Source organism: Uloborus diversus, chromosome 3 (genome assembly GCF_026930045.1).
Source record: "Uloborus diversus isolate 005 chromosome 3, Udiv.v.3.1, whole genome shotgun sequence".
In the NCBI taxonomy this organism is placed as follows: domain Eukaryota; kingdom Metazoa; phylum Arthropoda; class Arachnida; order Araneae; family Uloboridae; genus Uloborus; species Uloborus diversus.
Window position 1 is genome coordinate 28,547,577 of NC_072733.1, and position 20,704 is coordinate 28,568,280.

The following is a 20,704-nucleotide window of genomic DNA, read 5'->3' on the forward strand; positions in this document are numbered from 1 at the left end:
TTGAAAGCAATTGAATTTTCACTGCATATTCGCAAAAGATAGCAATTTATAACCTTCATAATCCAAAGCCCCAGATACATCCTGCAACTTGTGATAAAATTCCAGCCTGATTTCATTAAAATTTAAAAAGTTATCAGCGATCTAATGAGCAGAATTTCAACAATTCTTTGATAGGTGGCAACCCATGAGGGATAGTTCGCAAATAATCTCTTTCGCCTGTCTAAGAATTATTAAAATTCGGCTCATTAGATTGCTAATAGCTTTTTGAATTTTAAGATATCGAACTAGAATTTTATCATGAGGTGTAGGATCTATCTGGGCTTTGGATTATGAATATTATAAATTGATAGCTTTTGCGCACATGCATTGAAAATTTAACTGCTTTAAACATTCCTATTTCAACAAATTTTCAATACTTTAATTTCAAATTTTATTGTTATGTTTCTCTTATATGCTGTCAAGTGTTCTGAAAGTTTAGTAACGGTTGACAGAAAACTTGGTGGGCTATGAGCAGAAAACCTTAAAATAAAATTTGCAATTTCGAAAGAAATGCTTATATCTCCGTGGGTATAAGAGATACTTTCCCAAAAATATGAAAATAAATTCTATATAGTTTGTAAAGTGCTGGCAAAAAAAAAAAAAAAAAAAAAATCTTTACATTTGGTTGGCAATTAAAAACTTTACATTACTGTTTCTTGCTGTTTTCCGAATATTAAATATTCGGCTTCAATCTGGGCCGAATATTCGGTATTCGGCCAAATAACTAGGGAACGTACCAAATAAAATCATAACAAGAAGTTTGCATAAAAAGTTTTTAATTGCTAACTAAATGTTAAGATTTTTTTGCCGGCACTGTATTAAGGGTGTGCAATGTAAGAATTTCTACATTAAGTTGCATTGTCAACCGTACATCGCAAATTAGTGATGCATCAGGATGTAAGGTTTTTTTTTAACTAAAATTGCTTGTTTAAGTTATATAAAATATATACAAGGTAGAAAAATTATATGTCATACCAGATACCAATTAACAGATTTCAGCACCAGAAAGAAATTCATCATATTATAAAGCAGTACTAAAAGCACAAGTAAAGTGAAAAATATGGAAAACAAGTTTTGAGATTACAATGAGCCTGTTTTTTCAATGCAAAAAGATGCAAGTAGTCAACTTGTATTTAAAAAAAGGTTCCCGGTAATCAGTAGCAGAAGAGAGGGGCCACACTGGGTGACACTCAAAATGGATTTCATAGTTTGCCCACGGTATGTTCTACTTTAAAGTGAAAATTTAAATAACATCTTTTATACAAATACAAATACAAAAGTGATGACCAGCAACAGGCTCTGGGCCCAGCTAGACTGGTCCTAGTCAATTTACAATCCTCAGTGAAGATCAATGGCCCTCTTAAAACTATCTACTCCCTTGCTCATTACCACCTCTTCCGGTAAACTGTTCCAAGTTTCCACTACTCTGCTAAAATAATAATTTTTCCTAACATCCATATTAGCCTGAGATTTAAATAGCTTAAAACAATGACCCCTTGTCCTGTTTTCAGTGCTAAACTTCAGCATCGTAACATCTTTCATTTTAATAAATTTAAACAACTGAATCTTGTCCCCTCGGTCTCTTCTTTGCTCAAGACTGTACATTTTTAGCCTTCTAAGCCTGGAATCATAGTCTAAGTGAGAAAGTCCATTTATTAGCCTTGTAGCTCGCCTTTGAACCCTTTCCAATACATTAATGTCTTTCTTAAGATATAGAGACCAAAACTGAACAGCATACTCCAAATGATGTCTTACCAAACTTCTATATAAGGGCAGAAGAACTTCTTTAGATTTGTTTGAAATAGATCTATTGATAAACCCAAGCATCTTATTGGCCTTGTTACTAGCAATGCTGCACTGTTGGCTAAACTTTAAATCCTGACTTGTTAAGACCCCCCAGATCAGTAACTTTGTCTGCCTGACTAATGACTGAACCTTGCAAATAATAACTTGTGCTCTGATTTCCATGCCCTAAATGTAGCACTTGACATTTCCCAATATTAACAGCCATACCCCCATTTATCAGCCCACTCCGTAATATGATCTAGATCCTCTTGCAGCTGTTTTGCTCTTTTGTTTGCACTTTTATCACATTAATGACATATTCCTTGGTCCCATCTTGTAAAAATTTTATAAAAACATAATGATATGTAGGAGATACATATTTTTAGTATTGGATATATAAACAGCGACAAACATTTGGACTTAGTGCAGCAATGTAGAAAAGCATTGCGTAAATGTTGAGTTATATTGACTCTAGTGATCAGCAATTTTTTTCTTGGAAGACAAGCTGTCAATTCTCTAGTAATGTAAGTTTTAGAAAGATATCTAGTACATATTTTATGTCTATAATTTATTTACAATGAAGTGAATGATATTAATTTTGAAGCACTTGACATTAGCAATACTTTTGTTAAACATTTTTGCTCTAAAATTTTAAATATATCTTTTTGTTCTTAGTCTTTTTTTCTCCTCAAATTTGAAAGAATGTTATTTTTAACTTTTGTTTTCAGAGTCACACACATATAAGCATGTAGCTATTTTTATGCTCTTTTAATCTTGAATTATGTGCTTTCAGATGTCCCATGCCGCATCGACATCTCTTTGTAGAAGCATGAAGCTAGCTTGTGAATTATACCCTTCCAGACACATAGCCCTTTGTTTAGATCCTTATTGTGGATTAGGATTTGCTCTTTGGTGTTTGAACAGGTACTTCATTTTTTGTATTTACTTCGTTTATGTGTATACAATATAACCCTGATTTAACGATTGTCAAGGGACTGGACAAAGTTATCACTAAATCAAGAATATTGTTAACTCAAGACAATCAATGCAGTCAAATTTGGACCAGTGAAATGTATGATTAAATTGAGGAAATCAATAAATCAGATATCCTTAAATCAAAGCTATATTATATATATATATATATATATATATATATATATATATATATATATATATATATATATATATATATATATATATATATTTGCACATGCTCTCTATCTCTAGTTTTATAAAACAACTTTCTAATTGAGAAAGTTATGGCAATGAAACAATAGTTTAAGAGTTTTAGAATCTTTTATTCTTGAGGTAGAGATACATGAAACAAAATAGAAATCAGTATAGTATTTGCACTAGAGCTGAGTTTGGACTCATTTTTGGAAGCCCGAGCCTGAAAATTTTAAAACCAAGCCCGCCCAAGCTCAGGGATATTTTCTGGTGTCAAAATTCAAACCCGCCCAAGCCCGAGTCGAAAACTTTCAAAACCGAACCTACTAGAGTCTGACATGGTTCAGCTGTAGTTTCATTTTAAGTCAACCAAAAATGGGTTCATATATTTCAACAGTGATTGGTTCAAAACTTTTTTTATAAATATGTCTATTTATAAAGTTCATTTTATTAAAACTTTTCTCAAAATGCTCTATTTCAGATGAATTAGTATATTATTTCTTGTTATAGTTATCGCAAACAAACATGTTATAAATAACTGTTAGCTAATTTTTTGTCCTTTTTTTTTTAATTTTCATGTAAGGCAAATATTAATTCAAATATCCTTTTTTTTTTAAATAATAACATTATGTTTATTGCCCAAAAAAGAATTTTTAAAGTCAGAATTGAATATTTTATGCCATGGTTTACGTTTCATGCATTTTTACACTAGAGCAAAGTAAAATTTAAAAAAAGAATCCATTTTCAATAGAAAGAGTATTTGTATGGAAATTGAAGATTAAAAATCTTATCATGAACCCGAGCACGCCGAGCCCGAATTGTATTTCAAGTTCTAGAGCCCAAGCCCGCTTCGGGCCCAGGCCCCGGCTGAGCCCGTCTCATCTCTAATTTGCACATCTGTTGCCCTTATGCAAGCTTTTGAAAAACTTGCATGTATGCTTGACACTAATTTATATTATTGAATATCTAAATCAAAATTTTAGAAATTGAAATTCTAATATACTACCTGTTTGCTTTCATGCAATCAAATTTTATCTTGTTTTCAGCAAAAAAAAGTAATATTTTTACTCGGTTTTGTAAATAGAATTTACTTGTTTGATGAAATGCATGACTTAAAATGAAATGAGTATTAGTGACTATTAGTAGTATCTAATATGACACTTGACACCTCAAGATCCCCCGTGCCTTTTACAAATATGGTTTGGGTGGTGCCCTGAAAACAGGTCAACATTTTTTATCCAGAGCAGGAGCAAAAGAACCCTTGACCCATCACCCCCAGATATATTGATTTGTAATGAGAACTTGGAAAACTTCAAGATGGATTAAATTAGCACTTTTATTTAACATGACTGTGCTTGGTGTAATTTCCTGAAAAAGTAATGTTTGAAATAAACTGTTTAAAAAAGTTAAATTTTGTAATACCTCCTTGGAATTTTTAATGTGCCCTCAAATGATGTTATTTGCTCAAACTTTGGATTTTATTTCAAAGTAGTTATGGTACCTGAATAGGAGTAATTGATATCAATAAAAATTATATCTGACAGAAGTAGACTTGAAAAACTCATAGCTAACAAATTGCAAATTTGTATTTTGTTTGTTACTGCTAAATATTGCTATTCTTAAGTTTTGTGTTTGGACACAAATATATTAAAAAGTTTACATGTTTTTAATTAAAGCTGGAGTTCAAAAATATGTGCTTCATAATTTCCACTATTCTAAAAGAAAAGACTGGTTTAAAAAGTAAAGATTTTCATATGTCTAGTTTCATATGTACTACTGTATTTAAATAGTACACATGTTATCCTTCAAAAATGTTAAGCACTAATGAAAGAAGTAAATGTACCGACATATTGAAAATATGTGTGCATTTCAGTTTTTTAACAATAAATATTTTTTAGTGTTTATTCAGGTCATCACACAATATTAATACCACCTTCTGAAGTTGAAATAAATCCTGCTCTTTGGTTAACTACAATTAGTCAGTATAAAGGTCAGTTTGAATTTTTATCTAGACATGGAAGTAATAGATCTAGTAGTATTATTTTGTTACATAATTTTAGTATATTGTTTTTTTAGTTCGTGATACATTTTGCTCATATGGGGTAATGGAGTTATGCACAAAAGGATTGGGTTCTTCCATTACTCAGTTAAAGGTAAGCTTCTCCTCATCTCTTAACATTGGTCAATTTAATATTTCCTTAGAGCATTTACTTTATGTAACTACTTAAATCTGTTTTGTCAGGAAATTCATTTATAATAATTGGTTTATGCAAGTAATAATTACCAGCAATTAAAATCTGCTGGTGTCTTTACCTAAATTGTACAATATCATGTTATGTGTGCTGTATTAATTGTATCAAAGTTATCCTTGTAGAATGCTTGCTCCTTGTTTGAAATTTATCTTTTTTGCAGCAGCGAGGGATTAACTTGAGCTGTGTCAGAACATGTGTAGTGGTAGCTGAAGAAAGGCCAAGAGTGGGTCTGACAACTTCTTTTTCTAAATTATTTTCTGGCTTAGGCTTGTCTCCTAGAGCTGTTAGTACAAGTTTTGGATGCCGTGTCAATGTTGCAATCTGTCTTCAAGTAAGTACCTTTTTTTCATGCAGAATTCTGCTCAGAAAACTTAATGATATCAATAGTTCATGCTTTGTTGGAAAAAAAAACATATTCAGTAACAAACATTTAACTTTTTTATCTTTTGAGTGCATGCTATTCATTATGAAATGAAAATATCTAGTAAACCTCAGAGAAAAGCATTGCACCTCGGAACTTTTTAAGATTTTTTCTGTTATTGCTTCAAAAATTACTTCACATTATTTTTTGTTCCAATATGTCAGCTTCATCGAACAGTTTTAGTAAAATAAAATATTTAGAATACTTTTTTATGCCTTAGTCAGTTTTTCAATGAAATGTAATGTCAGATAATTGATTAGAAAGCATTAGGGTACTGATTATTGCTAAAATAACTCCCTCCTGCTTTGCTACATGGCTACCATATGAATGAGATTTCCAGACATCGGTGTGATGGTTGGCCTTTTCCAGAATATCTTTTAGAGCCTATTTAGTCTCTTTGACCAGAGCTACCCATAAATTGCTTCTGGGTGAATCATGCCAACTGCTCCCCAGCCGCTTTTCTGTTCCAATCTGAATCACATCAACTTTTTCTTGTTCCCATCCTTCGAAACTTCCATGAAGAACATCATTCCAAGACAGTCGAGATAGAAAAATATGCTTGCATTGAAATGCAAAGAAGGCTATCCTGACAGCATCAGTGCATGAAAATCTAAATGGAAATGACGTATTTATTCAAGAAGAGTTGTAAGATTTTTTAAATATCTTGTGCTGATCGTTTCAATAAATGTCCTCTAATCAACTCACTAGCATTACTTCTCAGACAAAGAAACTCTGTATATATGTACTTGAACCTTGATCCATGGTACATGAAGTTTAGTGTACCTTTAAGCAGGAATTCATCTCTAAAAAGTAGCTGATGAAGTTGAATTATAGTTTTGAATTTGTCTCATCAAGTCTAATACACCAGAAATATATTAAAACAGCAATGTAACTTGTAAACATTTCCTGGAGAGTTTAGAAATACTGAATTAAGAGAAGAGTTTTTTTTTTTCTCTTACTTAATTTTATTGAATTTATAAAATTTAGCATTTGCAACATGAACAATGAAATTTCTACTTGCAAGATCTTCATTATTTCAAGGTCAATGAACTTTCTATGATGAAAGCATGGATATAATTCTGCTAACTATTGTAACAAACTATAGTGAAAGCATTATTTATTGTATTCAAGAGTTTATAGTTATGAATAATCATTTGCTTGCCTATAACATCAAAGAAAGAACATGAAACGTTTCTCCTATAAAATATGCTAATGCAGGGCAGCCGGTCCAATAGTTTTCCTTTAATCTTCTTGAGCCGTTTATAAAAAATAAAATATTAACAGTATTATATTAGAAACAGAAAATCAAAAAAGTCTCGTTTTCTACTAAAATAAAAACTCAAGATTTTTGTACTAAATAATTTTTCACCACAACATGTTATTTCATTTGTACTGTAGTTTGCTGAAGCAGTAATTGAAGCTTTTCTACAATTCCTATATTTCTTTTTTTTTTTAATTCGAAGAATATCTTTTATTTGTCGTATTGTTTAAAGAAGGGTTATACAGTCGACGCTCGATATAACGACCATCTCCGTCCCAGAGAAAAAGGTCTTTATAACGAGTGGTCGTTATAAGAGGTATAAATTTAAAAAATGTACACCGTCATCATGCATGCCCAACTAAATGCCCAAATGTTTTTTATCATAGGAATTTTTAGAAAAGTAGTGTGCAAAATATTATGACAGAATACTAAACAAGTTTTAAAGTAGAAAATATAGGGAGGAAAATGTTACACACTTTCAGATCTGCTACTACTACTACTACTACCACAACAATTTCTGAAGATAAAACCAGAAACAGAGGTCTGCCTTTTTAGCAGACGTGATTTTTACAAAACATTATTTTCTGTTTCAAAATATAGGTGATAAATAGTGTTTCTCTTGCTTTCCAAAGAAACATTTAAAAGTGCCTCGAGAACCCCAAATCTTTAAAAATACTAGATTCAAACACCAAACTACCAATACATCTGTCAACTCCCTTTTCTTAGGAATCTGGAATTTTCTCGATTTTTCCTCCCATTATTTTTTCTGTGCTAGCTGTGGTGAACCCCAAACCACTTAAAGTTGGATTTGACATTGAAAACTGCAGGCAGATGTTCGTAAACAATAATCAATGTCATTTTAAGCTACAAATTTGTTTTATTGGAAAGAACACAAGAAATAGCGTCCGCTGATTCGGTCGCTGTATTGGATTAGTCGATACAGAACGGTCGTTATAACGAAAGCAAATTAACATAGAGTCTATAGGAACAAAGTTGGGACGTCTACCACTGGTCGTTATAATGGGACGGTCTTTATAAGGTGTGGTCGTTATATTGAGCGTCGACTGTATATCCCATATTTCTTCAAATTCTGCTTTGACCTTTTTTTTTCCTAGCTACATCAGCATGAGCTTCTAAAAAAGCACCTGCCTACAGTTGTTCAAAGACAGTCAATAAAAATAAAAACTAAGTGTGCAAAATATTGGCTGATTCGGGTAGTCCTTCACTGTTTTTGAATTTTCACCGATAAAGTTATTTTTTCAATCTCTTTTCAGTTTTCTTTTTTTGGACAGATTTGCATCTTTTACAGCCTTCTTTCATGTTACGATAACTTTTTACTTAACTGAAAATATTTCAGGCTGTGACACTGTAATATATTCTCTGCCTTTGTGAGGTACAGAGCTTGGCTGTAGAAATTATGGAAGATGGCTCATGCAAATGCTTTGGACAGATCAAAAATGAAGAACATAAGAATTTCTTCATGCTTCAGCTCCTAAAAAGATAACCAAGCATGAAAAGGTATAAATCAAAAACTAAAGCACAAAGGAAAATAATACTAAAGCAGACTGTAATGGAAGTTACCAGAAAAATTGTTTTTGAAGAAATGGCTCACTACTGATTTTCTCAACAAGAACCTTTCAACATGAAGGATGCCCCTGATTAATTCATAAATGCCATGATGTATTTTCCTGAAGATGAAAGTGAGAAACAATTTGTTTTATGCATCATTGTTGAAGACTGAAATATATCCTACTGTTACTAAATACTCTCTTAGAGCAAAATGATGTTCAATGTTTATTTCTCATGATGAAAATATATACTTCCATTTTCTCCAATTTTCCATTAAAAAAATTAGTTATTCCCCCCATTACCTCAAAACTACTGGAAATTTTACATCTCTAATTTTAGGCTAGTTTTCAGTTTTAAGTGTTTTTTTTTTTTTTTTGGCTTCTATCCAAGTAACATTGTAATAACATTTTCAATCAGAAATGAATTATTTTAATAGAATTAATATCTTTGAATGTAATGCTTATGCCTGCCTTTTCTTTTTGTAAATATTAAAAAGCTTTCTTAAAACTCTTTAGGGTGCCTCTAGCCCTGATCCCACTGCAGTTTATGCGGATATGAGAGCTTTACGTAATGACAGAGTAACTTTAGTTGAAAGAGGTGCACCCCATAGTCTTTGTTTGATGGAATCTGGAAAACTTCTTCCTGGTGTAAAAGTGGTTATTGCTAATCCTGAAACCAAAGGACAATGTGGAGATTCTCATCTTGGAGAGGTAATTTTATATATATTTATGCAAAAAAATTAATGTAAAAACTGCTTAAGCCTGGAAATGTTATTTCATCATATCAAAATTTAATGTAATTTTTTCTAACAATGACTCATGTTTCTATTTTAGTGCCAGTTAGCTGCTACTGTTGAAAGTGTAGAATGTTTTAGCATTTTTTTAACTCTAAGTTGTAAATTTAAATCTAAACACTAAAGTAAGAAAGTAAACTTAAAGTTTGAAATACTAAAATGTGTGAATATATGAGGACAGTGTTGCATCTGATGATTCAAAAGTAAGCCAGTAGTATATAGTATACTTTACTATCAACTTAGAGATTTTAGTTTTTTTTTTTTTAGATGATTAAGCCAACAGGTAATAAACAAAAAAAAATATTCCATTTTAATAATATTTGCTACCAAATTCAAACTTAAGAAAACAAGGGCGCCCATATAGGGGGGCAAGAGGGGGCTCGAGCCCCCTCTCCCCTTTAAAATTAGAACTTCCTTGTTTTTGGTACTTTTTTCTTTGCAAAAATGTAAAAACATTTATTCTCCAGCCATTAATGAATAAGTTATTAAAAATGAAATATTTTAATGACTAATCTGTCCTGAAATCGGTTTCCATGGAGAAAATACCCTCCTAACCCATGAGGAAAATATCTGAGCCCCCCCCCCCCCTCCCTTACAATTTTACATATGGGCACCCTTGTAAGGAAAATATTTCATCAATCTTTTTTTTTTTTTTGGTAAATAGGAGAGCAGTATTGTGTTTAATACAATGAACCAGGATAATTCATAGACAACATTCTGGTTCAAATCTGTCAAATTTTAGTAAAATAGTTTCTTTTAAGTTATCAAAATACTCAATGCTGTCTTCTAGTCTCTTCTTTTGTTAAAATATGTGTTTACTTTTTGTTTCTGAGTAATTCCTAGACATTGCTGTTTTTATTAATGTGTCTTGATTTTTTTTTTTTTTTTTTTTTTTGTCTTTGACCTGTACTTGAGTGATTTTAACTAGCTATAACTGCTAGTTTTGCTTTATTAAGTTGGTTAATGGATTATGTTAAATTCTTTGCAGTTTTTAGCTTGAAAAAAAAATAATTCTTATAACAATATAGGGGTAAAGGGGGCACATGTGAACATGGTATGTTTTACTAGGATAACGTCAAGCAAAAAACCTTGAAAAATTCTCAAGTAATGGCAGTACCAGTCCTATCTCTTGACCAAACTTTTAGAGCAATGAACCAGTTCATGTTCCTGTGTTGACAACTTCTTTGTTTTAGCAGATGCTGATGTAATTTAATCAGTCTTCTTCATGTGAAAACATATTTTAAGCTAATTAATAAGCTAAACTTAATTATTGCAAACCATTATATGTACATTCAAGTAAATTGATGACAATTTTTAAATTTTTTAACTAAATTAGGAATTCTATATTTTTGAAAACTAGTACTAAGGTAGATGACAGGGCACTTGTGAACACAACACGTTGAGGCACATGTAAACAGTTCCCATATCCTCTCCGTAATATAAATGTTAGTGTAGGGTTATGAGTGTTGAAAAGGGTGTAAAAATTTATAATTATTTTGCTGCAATCAGTGGGTAAATTCATTCGTAATTATTATAATATATTATTATTAATTAATTATTGATTAATTTTACTTCTTTTAAATTTTTCAGTTCTTTTGTTACAAAATAGTTGACCAACAATTTAGTGTTACGTAATACTTGCAAGAGAAAAAAGACAAAATTAAGTTTAAAATAATTTTGAAATTTATCATCATATATATGAAGCTTAAATGCACTATATATCGTGAATAACCTTTATGTAATAAAATATTCTTTGTATTGTTTAGTCTTATAAGTTTTTTCCTGTTGATCCAGTAATTAGAACATGCTCTGTAACTCTAAAATTTGACAATGAGCAGGGTTATACAGTTCAGAAAAAGATTTTCTAATTGGCAGTTACTGTACAAATTAAACTGATATAGTATAACACTTTAAGGACGACACGGCCGATCTCGGGCGGGTCAGATGAACGTCCTTTGAGGACGAGCTCGGCCGTTTACGGCCGGTAGAAGTATCTTCAGGGGGTGGATCGCATAAAGGAGTCCCTGCGCGGGAAATCTTTATGGGTGGCCTTGCTATCGGCAAAGAGGGCATTAAAAGGGGAGGGGATACTCAATGTCAGTTGTATCCCTGTATCCTCTGCTAATGACGGTAGCTCTTTTTCTGACTTTTGCGGATGACTTTTGCTTTCGGAATTCGACTCTGCTGAGAGTATTGTGCGAATTGAATGAAACTTTTTTTTTTACTGTTTTGTTTCTTTCTCTGCATTCAGCATATTTTATTAAAAATAAAATAAGTGCTCTGAATGTGTATCGATTAAATATTTCGGATTTATAATTGTAATAGTAATATTTGACAAGAGTTGCAAAACAGCAAGAAATCATGTAATAAGATTGTCTTGTTCTGTGCAAAACATTTCAACCCAAAAAAAAAAAAAATACTGGCTTCTTAGTTGTCTTTCCAACTTAAATGGATTTGCTACGCTGCTTTTCACACTAAAATTGTACGGTGGCATATGCGGCTCGTACAGGGGGGCAAGGGGGCAACCGCCTATCATTTCCAAATGAAAAGGGAATTTGAAAATTATCGATCGATCCAAAAATGCGAGTATTGAAGAATTCACATGTTCAAAAAAAGCATTGACTAGAGTGCGAGTTTAATTTTTTCTCACGTTATTATTTTTATAAAAATTAAAATTGAACTTTGAATTGGAAAAAGAGAGTAGTGTGGCATCTGTCCCGCCTTTTGAAAATATTATTTTATCAACATGGACGTTAAAATTTAAAAATTTAGCCGAACTTTTGGGGGAAAAATTCGATTTTAAGCGCATCACCCACCTAAATGCCCCCACCCCCCGCAAGCGTCTCCTCCGACAGCCGCCCCCAGACTTTTTTTGTGCACCAACCTCTTACGTGCGGTGGTGCTGCCATAGGGAAGATTGTGGTGAAAATCCCCTCAGAGTATCCCTTCCCCCCATATATGACTTTAATTTTCATGACTTTAATTTTAAATGGCCAAGTCCACGTGTAACTGACTGACATTATTGAAACAAAACAATACCTATTACGTAACATTCAACGCAAAATGTTGTCCAAACGATCTTTTGCCCTGGAATATTGTTTTTTTTTTATTTTTTTTAAATTTTTTAAAATTTTTTTTAGCTGAATTTAACGGCATAGTTGAATCTCCAAAATATTTTATTTTAGAATTTTTAAATATTTATTAAAAACATGGTAACTGACTGACATTTTCACAGCATGTATGTCAGTCAATTAACATGTTTTTAACATTTTTTTTAGATCGCCTAAATGTATTTTGAGAATGTAATTATACCATTAAACTCAGCGTAAAAAATGCAATATTCAACGGGAAAAGATTGTTTTTACAGTACTTATTTTGAGTAGAATATTACAAAACACGAACTGTTTTGCTTCAAAAATGTCAGTCTGTTGCTGTTGAAAAGCCCAAAGGTTTTTTTAGGATCCCTTAAGACCAACTAATCTAATTAAATACTATGCAATAATAAATACTTTGAATGTGGACGTAAAATATCTTTCACATTTCAAGCCAATTTAATATTAAACTTTCCATAAGTTCCCCGAGATGCTATAAAATGAATGATTTTTATTAGGAACATTGTCATAATGATTATGACACGAGGGAAAGGTTTTTAAATAAACCAATACCTCATTAGAGTTTTTATTAATTACTTTTCATTTAACTATAAAATATATTATGCAATCAGGAAACTCATAGGTTTATGACGAATAAGTTTTATTGAAAAATTCAAAAACTATTTCACGAATTTCGAAGCTGTTGCTGATTTTTCTTAAAATCATGGTGCAGTTCAAATAACACTTTGATACTACCTGCCGCTTCCATTAACATTATGGTTTTGCCAAGAAATGACTATGTGATTTCCTTTATTTTGCATTTTTTATAAGCTGACAAAGAAATCTATTATTTCATTTATTCGGATCGAAATGATTCTTCTAGGTTCGCCTATTAATTATTGATTACATCAAAGAAGATCTTATGTACGAATTATGAAATTACGTGTCCTTGAATTCGAATATACGGGATAGTAGTACGGGTATACGGGAAAGTAGGCTCGTCTAGTTCTAGACAGAACTTGTTTTATTTTGTATACGATCATTTGTATAGCAAAAATGAATGAAAGTACTTTTATTTTTAATCAGCTAGTAACTATTATTATCATTTTAATTATTATTTATTAAATTTCAAAATAGATATTTTTAACAAATTAGAGTGGAAAAGAAATATTTACACTCTACGTAACTTTTTTATCATTTGAGATCAGGAACACACATCCCAATATAACAGGCTGGGAAGGAAAAAAAGAGAGGGGAGGGGGGATTTTATGGTGTGACCGGCTCTGTATACAAAGCTCAGGAATGTCAAATGCCTAAAGAAAAAGAGGCGCCCTTTTTTCGCGGGGAACAGCGGGAACTTGCGCGGGAAATTTTCGTGGGAGAAAGTTTTTTTTATCAATGAACCTATCAACAGCAATTGTCGTCAACTATCCCCTTGGCTAAAGACATAAGCAGTTGCCCTTGAAGGGGTACAATTACGGAATCCGTATAATATAAGAGTATTGTGCACGATTTCTGTGAACAAAATAATAAAGCTAATCTTAAGTGGTTTCTTGTATTTTCTGAATTCAAATGTAAAGCACAAAAGAAAGATTTCCTTTTATTTCTTCTATGCGTTAAATTGTTTCTTTGCATCGCATGCGCATCTGAAAAGAATGGGGAAACAGATTAGGAAAAGATGCTCATAGTATCTTTGTTTAGGAATAAATAAAAGTTTTTGTTTCTTGGTTGTATGCTCTATGCTTTTATTCCCTTCCTTTAAAGGGCTTTCCCATCCCTCCTCTTTTGCTATATGCCTCTTTTGTTATATAAGTTCGTACAAACGTACTGTGTGATTAGTTGCAAAACAAACTTTGATCGAGTAACCCTTGCGGAGCACTGTATAGTGGGAAACTTGGGTCGATCTGTTTTAAAAAAGCAATTATTAATGTTTTAATTATTGAGAAAAATCCTTTTCATACATCATCGTCCTATCAAATTCACAGAAAATGAGTAAACGAAAAAGGCCAGCGACAAAAGAGGAAATCACTAGAATTCTTTTTGAAGAAAGCAGCGACAGTGATCTTTCATCAGAAGATGACGGATGGCCAAAAAATGATTCATTTGTTGACAATGCTGAAGCTGACAATCATAGCACTGATGAAGATGAAGAAAGTGATGCGAATGATGAAGATAACATCTTATGCAGAAACATAAATTTTTCATGCAGCGAAATAATATGGAAGGAAGAAATAGAAAATAACAAAATAAAATTGTCAAATAAGATCCTTGGAGATGGTCCAACCCACAATTTATCTCCTGGTGCATCCATTCTGGATTTTTTTCAATTTGTTTTTTACCTTACCGATGATGGAAGTTGTTCTCCAAAACACAAACAAATACGCAGAACTTATGAAAGCTTCACAACCGTCAAAGAAATGTTTCCAGAAGTGGACTCCTCTTGAATCCATTGACGAACTGTGGGGGTTTATTTCCTGTATCTTTGCCATGGGAATGACCAAGGCACCCAGTTTGAAACATTACTGGTCAGAAGACCCAGTTCTGGGAAACAACTTTGTGAAATCGACAATGTCAAGAGACAGATTCCTGCAAATTTTACGGTGCTTCCATCTGTCCAATAGAGAAGAAGAAAAGGCTTCAAATCATCCAGAATACTATATGATGCAAAAGTTAGATCCATTTATGACGGAAGTCAGATCAAATTTTTGTCGATTTTTCACACCAAATAAAAACCTTTCTGTTGACGAAGCACTCCTGAAGTACAAAGGGCGCTGTGGCATTATTCAATACATGCCCAACAAACCGGCTAAAAGAGGAATAAAAGTCTGGATGCTTTGCGACTCAATAACCGGATACGTGATGGACTTTGAAGTGTACTGCGGGAATAAAGGCCGCATGGAGCGTACCGAGAATGGCTTAGGTTGTGATGTGGTCACAAATTTAACTAGAACTCTAAAACAAACCGGTCATCATCTTTTTTTCGACAGATTTTTCACAAGTGTTCCATTAATGACGAGTCTTTTCTCTGCGGGTCATTATAGTTCAGGCACACTTACAACTAAAAGAAAATATCTTCCCGCATGCTTAAAAAGCATCAAATTAGATAATGCCGGGGAGGGCAAAGCTTTTCAGTGCGAACAGCTACCAAACCTAACTTTCACAGTTTGGAAAGACAAAAAAGAAATTTTTCTTTTATCCACTGGGTCCCAATACAAAATTGAAGATACACAGCGAAGAGTAGGAGGAGAAAAACTTACCATCTCATGCCCAACTTCATTCAAACTGTATAATAAATACATGGGCGGTGTGGACCTAGCGGATCAAAAGAGAGGTTATTATAACACGTGTAGGAAGTCGAAAAAATGGTGGCTGTATATCTTCCATTTTCTTTTGAACAGCGTTGTAAATAATGCTTCTTTGCTCTACACTCTATCTAATATGCCATTAGGAAAAAATCCCATGAAAGCATTGGATTTCAGACTTCTGTTGATTCACAGCCTTTCTGCTAACTTACGTAACAAGAAGCAAAACGTATTAACCGTCTTGACATCAAACAATTTGCACAAGCGAATAAAAATTGAAGGCAGGAAAAAAACTTGCAAACGTTGCTCAAAACTCAAAGTAAAGACTTTAAAAAACAGAAGTGTTGAAAGCACATTTAAGTGTGAACAATGTGATGTTTGTCTTTGTGTAACTTGTTTTGGTCCCTATCATAATGAATATTTGAAATAACATTGTTTATGTAAAATAGCATCATACAGATATTTTTAAATGTAAGCAGAAAAATAATTATTAAAAATGTTTTCTGTCAATTTAAAGGGTTTTCATTTTATAATAATTTAATTTGACACATCTTCGTTTTTTAAAGTAGGTGTAGACCCGGGAGTTATGCCATACTTTTTTTTTAGCTGTGTAAAAAATCCCATGGTGCACATAAATAAAATAAATCATGCTGCAATATTTCATGATAAATATATAACAAATGTACTTCGACCTTATACATATATCTATATATTTAAAGATTTGTTTAAAATCCCTTACACCGTCAAGCGTTATCTGTGTATGTTTAGGGTTAGATACCACACTTGTGAAAGAGTTATATCTAAGGTGAGTATTTATTCTTTACCTCAAAACGGAACACTTAACAATTTTAATACCTAAAAGAAAGACGTAATATTTACTGTATAGTGGGAAACTTATATCGATCTATTTTAAAAAAGCAATTATTAATATTTTAATTACGGAAAAAAATCTTTTTCATACATCATACTTCCATCAAATTCAACGAGTAGTTCATTTTTATTACAGAAAAGAACGTTGAAAAAAGAATTGGTGTAATATAATGATTTTAACTAATAAACTGAAGACATTAAGTGCTGAATTTAAATAATAACGGAAATTGAAGTATTAGTTACTAAGCAAAGACAAAAAAAAAAAAAAAAAAAAAAAAAAACTTCGATAGTAGTGCAAAACCTACCGTAAAATGGGGTGTATCTAAACGCTTTTCAACTTTGATCAAAAAACGGATAGGTTAATTAAGAGTTTTATAAATTTTATTTTGGAAATAGAAGTTTCAGTTTTTAGATCTCACGCTTTTGAGCGGAAACAAAAAAATTCGAAATCTTTATAATATGAAATTTTTTGGTGGTTGTCCAATTCTCTCCGCAGGTAGTGTTAATATTAACACATGTTAAAATCTTCATTTTTTCTGATTTTTCCTAATACAGCTAGTTAAAAAAAATAATAGTGAAGAGGTTGAATAGAAACAGGTTGTTACCATTAAATAAAACCTTTACCTACAATATATACAAGAAGGAAACTAGTTCGCATGGAAGCTCATGTTGCACTTTTTTTTAACTTTTTGTGACATTTTATGGGGTTCATATTATTTACACATTGAAATAAGTTCTGAATGCTCTCGCACATCTTTCATTAGAAACTAAGCCCTGAAAACAAGTAATATAAATAATTTATCAATAATTTGATAGAAACTTGGACTTTAATAAAGTAAAACTTTTGGTTGGAATAATGCATTTAAAATGAGAAGTATAAAGATTCAATTCACTCTATTCACCCATCTTTTTGCATAAGTTATTATGTCCTTGAAATGAACTGATGTTTGAATGTTGTCATTTGGCTGAAGTTTCTTCATGACATCCTCTGGAAGGAGCGCTGCCTCCCTCTCCGTCTCTTGAAATCTACAGGTTTTCGAGACCTTATAGTAAAATGTTCCCACAACCACACATTAGTCAACTCTACTTTATAACTACTTAATATACGCTTTGTCACTCCCTTGGATAAGTGGCGCAGCCATGGGAGGAGTTTTGGGATTAAAAACCGCTCCCAGAACTATATCTCATCCCACCAATAAAAAGAAATAAACAGTATTTATAGCTTTTTTCAAACAGGATAGGTTTTAATAAAATAGCTTACTACTTACTGAAATTTTTAAATGTACAATTAATATTTCATATTGATCACCTCTACTGGTGTAAGAAGTCTGAAATGGTCTTAGTAAAGCTAAAAAGAGGATCATGCTCACTCAGCACTCCTCCACCTTTTAATATATCAAAAGGCATGATTAAAACTGAAAAAAAAAACAAAGGGGGGGATGAAATGTGGTGAAACTGGGAAGACACCCTGACGTCGCAAGGAATCATTCATCTTTTATGGCGCAGTTCAAAAAATATGTCAATTTTCACCTGGGATACTGTTGTGTAATACAGAGCCAAAAATGTAAAAAAAAAAAAAAAAAAAACTCATTTTTTTGGTTTATTTTTTGTTTTATTTGGCACAAAGTTTTGCAGATGATGAAAGCATGATTTTTTTTGGCACTACACATATTGTCTTCCTTATAAGCCAGTTTTGAGCCCAAAATTAAAAAACTTGGACTTTCAGCTCCTCATGCATTACTTTTCCTTAAAAAAAAATTCTCTTCTGAAAATACCATAACGCAATCTATGGGGATTTTTTTTACTTTTTTCATATGATTGAGAAGTTTCGTTCCGAAACACCTCATTTTACGGTACCAGCAATGTAACAGAAGGAAGTAAAAGAAAGACGAAGTCACAGTAATCTATGCTTATTCCCGAGCAATGCAATGCGGCGGCGATAGCAGTCTTGCCCTAAAGGAGATTTTCCTCCCCGTCAATTAGCTCGTAGTAGGGGTTCAACTTTTTCCCGCGAAGAAACTACGACTCTCCCTTTGGAAGAGTCTATTCTACTAAGTTCTTTCGAAAGAGACGTCCGTCCTTCGGGGATGTGACCAGCGATCTGCCCATCGTCCTTAAAGAGATAAGTTACAAAACCTTCAATGTATTTGATATATACACAAATGTTTCTAATTAAAGAGTTTTTCGTTGAAATATGATGCTCGTCCTGTATTTTTCAATGTGTTCGTATGTGCCCCAAGCTTGTTCACATGTACCCTCCTATGGGGCACATGTAAGCAATTGAAGACATTTTTTTAAAATTCCATAATGTGAAGAAATTTTTTTGAAACATCTAAAAAAAATCCAGGGCGCAAAGAAAAGATTATTCAATCATGGGGACACATTTTTTCCGAAAAATTGATTATATTATTGAAGAAGTTATGAAAAGAAAAAAATTGTTCACATGTGCCCCTTTTCCCCTACCAAATTTTTCTGCGGGTTATCTGTTAAAAAAGTGTAAAGCGGATCGTATGCTGTCGTGGATTATCTGTGCTTTTCTTTTCTCCATGCCTATGTATTTGACCTCGATTTACAGTAGGATTAAAAAATACTTCATTGTAGCCTGTAGGGTTTCCTTACGGGATCGTAACCATTTCATAGCTTGTAGGGTTGTTTATTTTACATATCTTGAATTTTCCCTCTTTTGGATTGAGGTTGCATGAAATAAATAACTCTAAAGTCATAGAAGCAGTTTCCATATGTACTCAGGGTTCGCGTTTACGCGCTATAGCGGGTTTTTTACGCAAATTTGCGGGAAACGGACGCAACTTCCGCGAAAATTCGGGTCCTGGGGACCCAGAACACCCAAAAGATAAAAGCCTGAAGAAAAAAAAATGGGGAAAATGCTGAAGATCTATCTAGTGAATGCTTTTAAACAACCAGGAGAATCAATAGAAAAGGATTAAAATGACCCTATTTCTTTATCAGCTATTCAAACACACCCCTACTGTTGATCAGTCAATGGAATTTTAGTGATAAGACTGGAGCTTACAGTGACCTCCTGGGCAGAGCTCAGGGAGCAAAATATTGCATGTTCATAAATAGCCCATTGTACTGTATTCTAAGAATAAGTTCTCCCTCAACTTTTATCTTGGGAAATTCCTAAAAACAGCAATAAAGACTAAACGTAAGAGTGGTTTCAATGCAATCTTCAGGATTAATACAGGACAACTCTAAAGTTAACGCTTGGATATTTTGCATTCATCTAACCAGAATGACTTTTGAAAATCATTATCTTGCATCCTCAATAAAAGCAGGGGTGAAAAAAAATGGCGAACATTTTCCGGATCGCGCTAAACGCAAAGTTCTGAACTTCACATTTTTCTTGTGAAATTGCTTATGAATACTTGAATTTTACACAAAAGCACTTGGATCATGTTCACTTTCTAGTAATTCACCTATTTCTGATGGGCTATTTTTATTTGGACTTGCAAATTTTCAATTAAAATCACACCATTTTGAAAATGGCGAGATTTTAAAAATAACATGAAAGCCAACACAGATGTTTTGAAATAGTCAAAATGAAGTCAAATATACTAATTTAAGATTGCAAATGAGCAATTTTCATACTCATGTCAGAAAATGTTTCGTTTTTGCGATCACGATTTTTGCGTTGGGTTAATTCGCTTGCAAATTTTTTCTATTTCTATGAAATTGCCAATGATATTTGATAATTCATGGAGGGGGGGGGGGGGGGGCTGTTCGCTTTTTTACACCTAGGATTTTTTTTATAAAAGCAAAGGTTAAGGGAGTGCTTTCTGCTTGATCAATCAAGGGCATTTGTTTTTTGTTTCATGGTAAAATCCAACTTTAAAGTAAATTTTGAGTTTATCTTATTGTAATTGATTAAATAGTTTCTCAAATAACTAAGTCTTGCAAGTGTATTATTTGAAAATATGATAATCACAGAAAAAAGGACAAAATTAACCAATTTAATTTATTTCATACCTTTAAATAACTATGTGGATAGTTTCTTTTCCCTAAGTATAAATAATTGTATATTATTCGTTTATAAGCTAAGATTTCCTGTTTAAAATTTAAGGGATTCATTTTTTCCACCAAAGGACCCAAATCTATTTCATTAATGGGTCCCTGGGACCAGGGGCGGCAAATA

The 20,704-nt window shown here is 32.5% G+C and overlaps 1 protein-coding gene across 1 annotated transcript in view; it reads left to right on the forward strand.

The window, feature by feature from the left end:
• The window catches only part of LOC129218299 (disco-interacting protein 2 homolog C-like), a 125,790-nt gene that overhangs the window by 95,458 nt on the left and 9,628 nt on the right, over positions 1–20,704 (forward strand). The window contains exons 31-35 of the mRNA XM_054852534.1: positions 2,618–2,748; positions 4,890–4,981; positions 5,068–5,144; positions 5,407–5,574; positions 9,010–9,204. Of these exons, the coding sequence (XP_054708509.1) occupies positions 2,618–2,748; positions 4,890–4,981; positions 5,068–5,144; positions 5,407–5,574; positions 9,010–9,204 (663 nt within the window). The remainder of the gene's footprint in view (positions 1–2,617; positions 2,749–4,889; positions 4,982–5,067; positions 5,145–5,406; positions 5,575–9,009; positions 9,205–20,704) is intronic.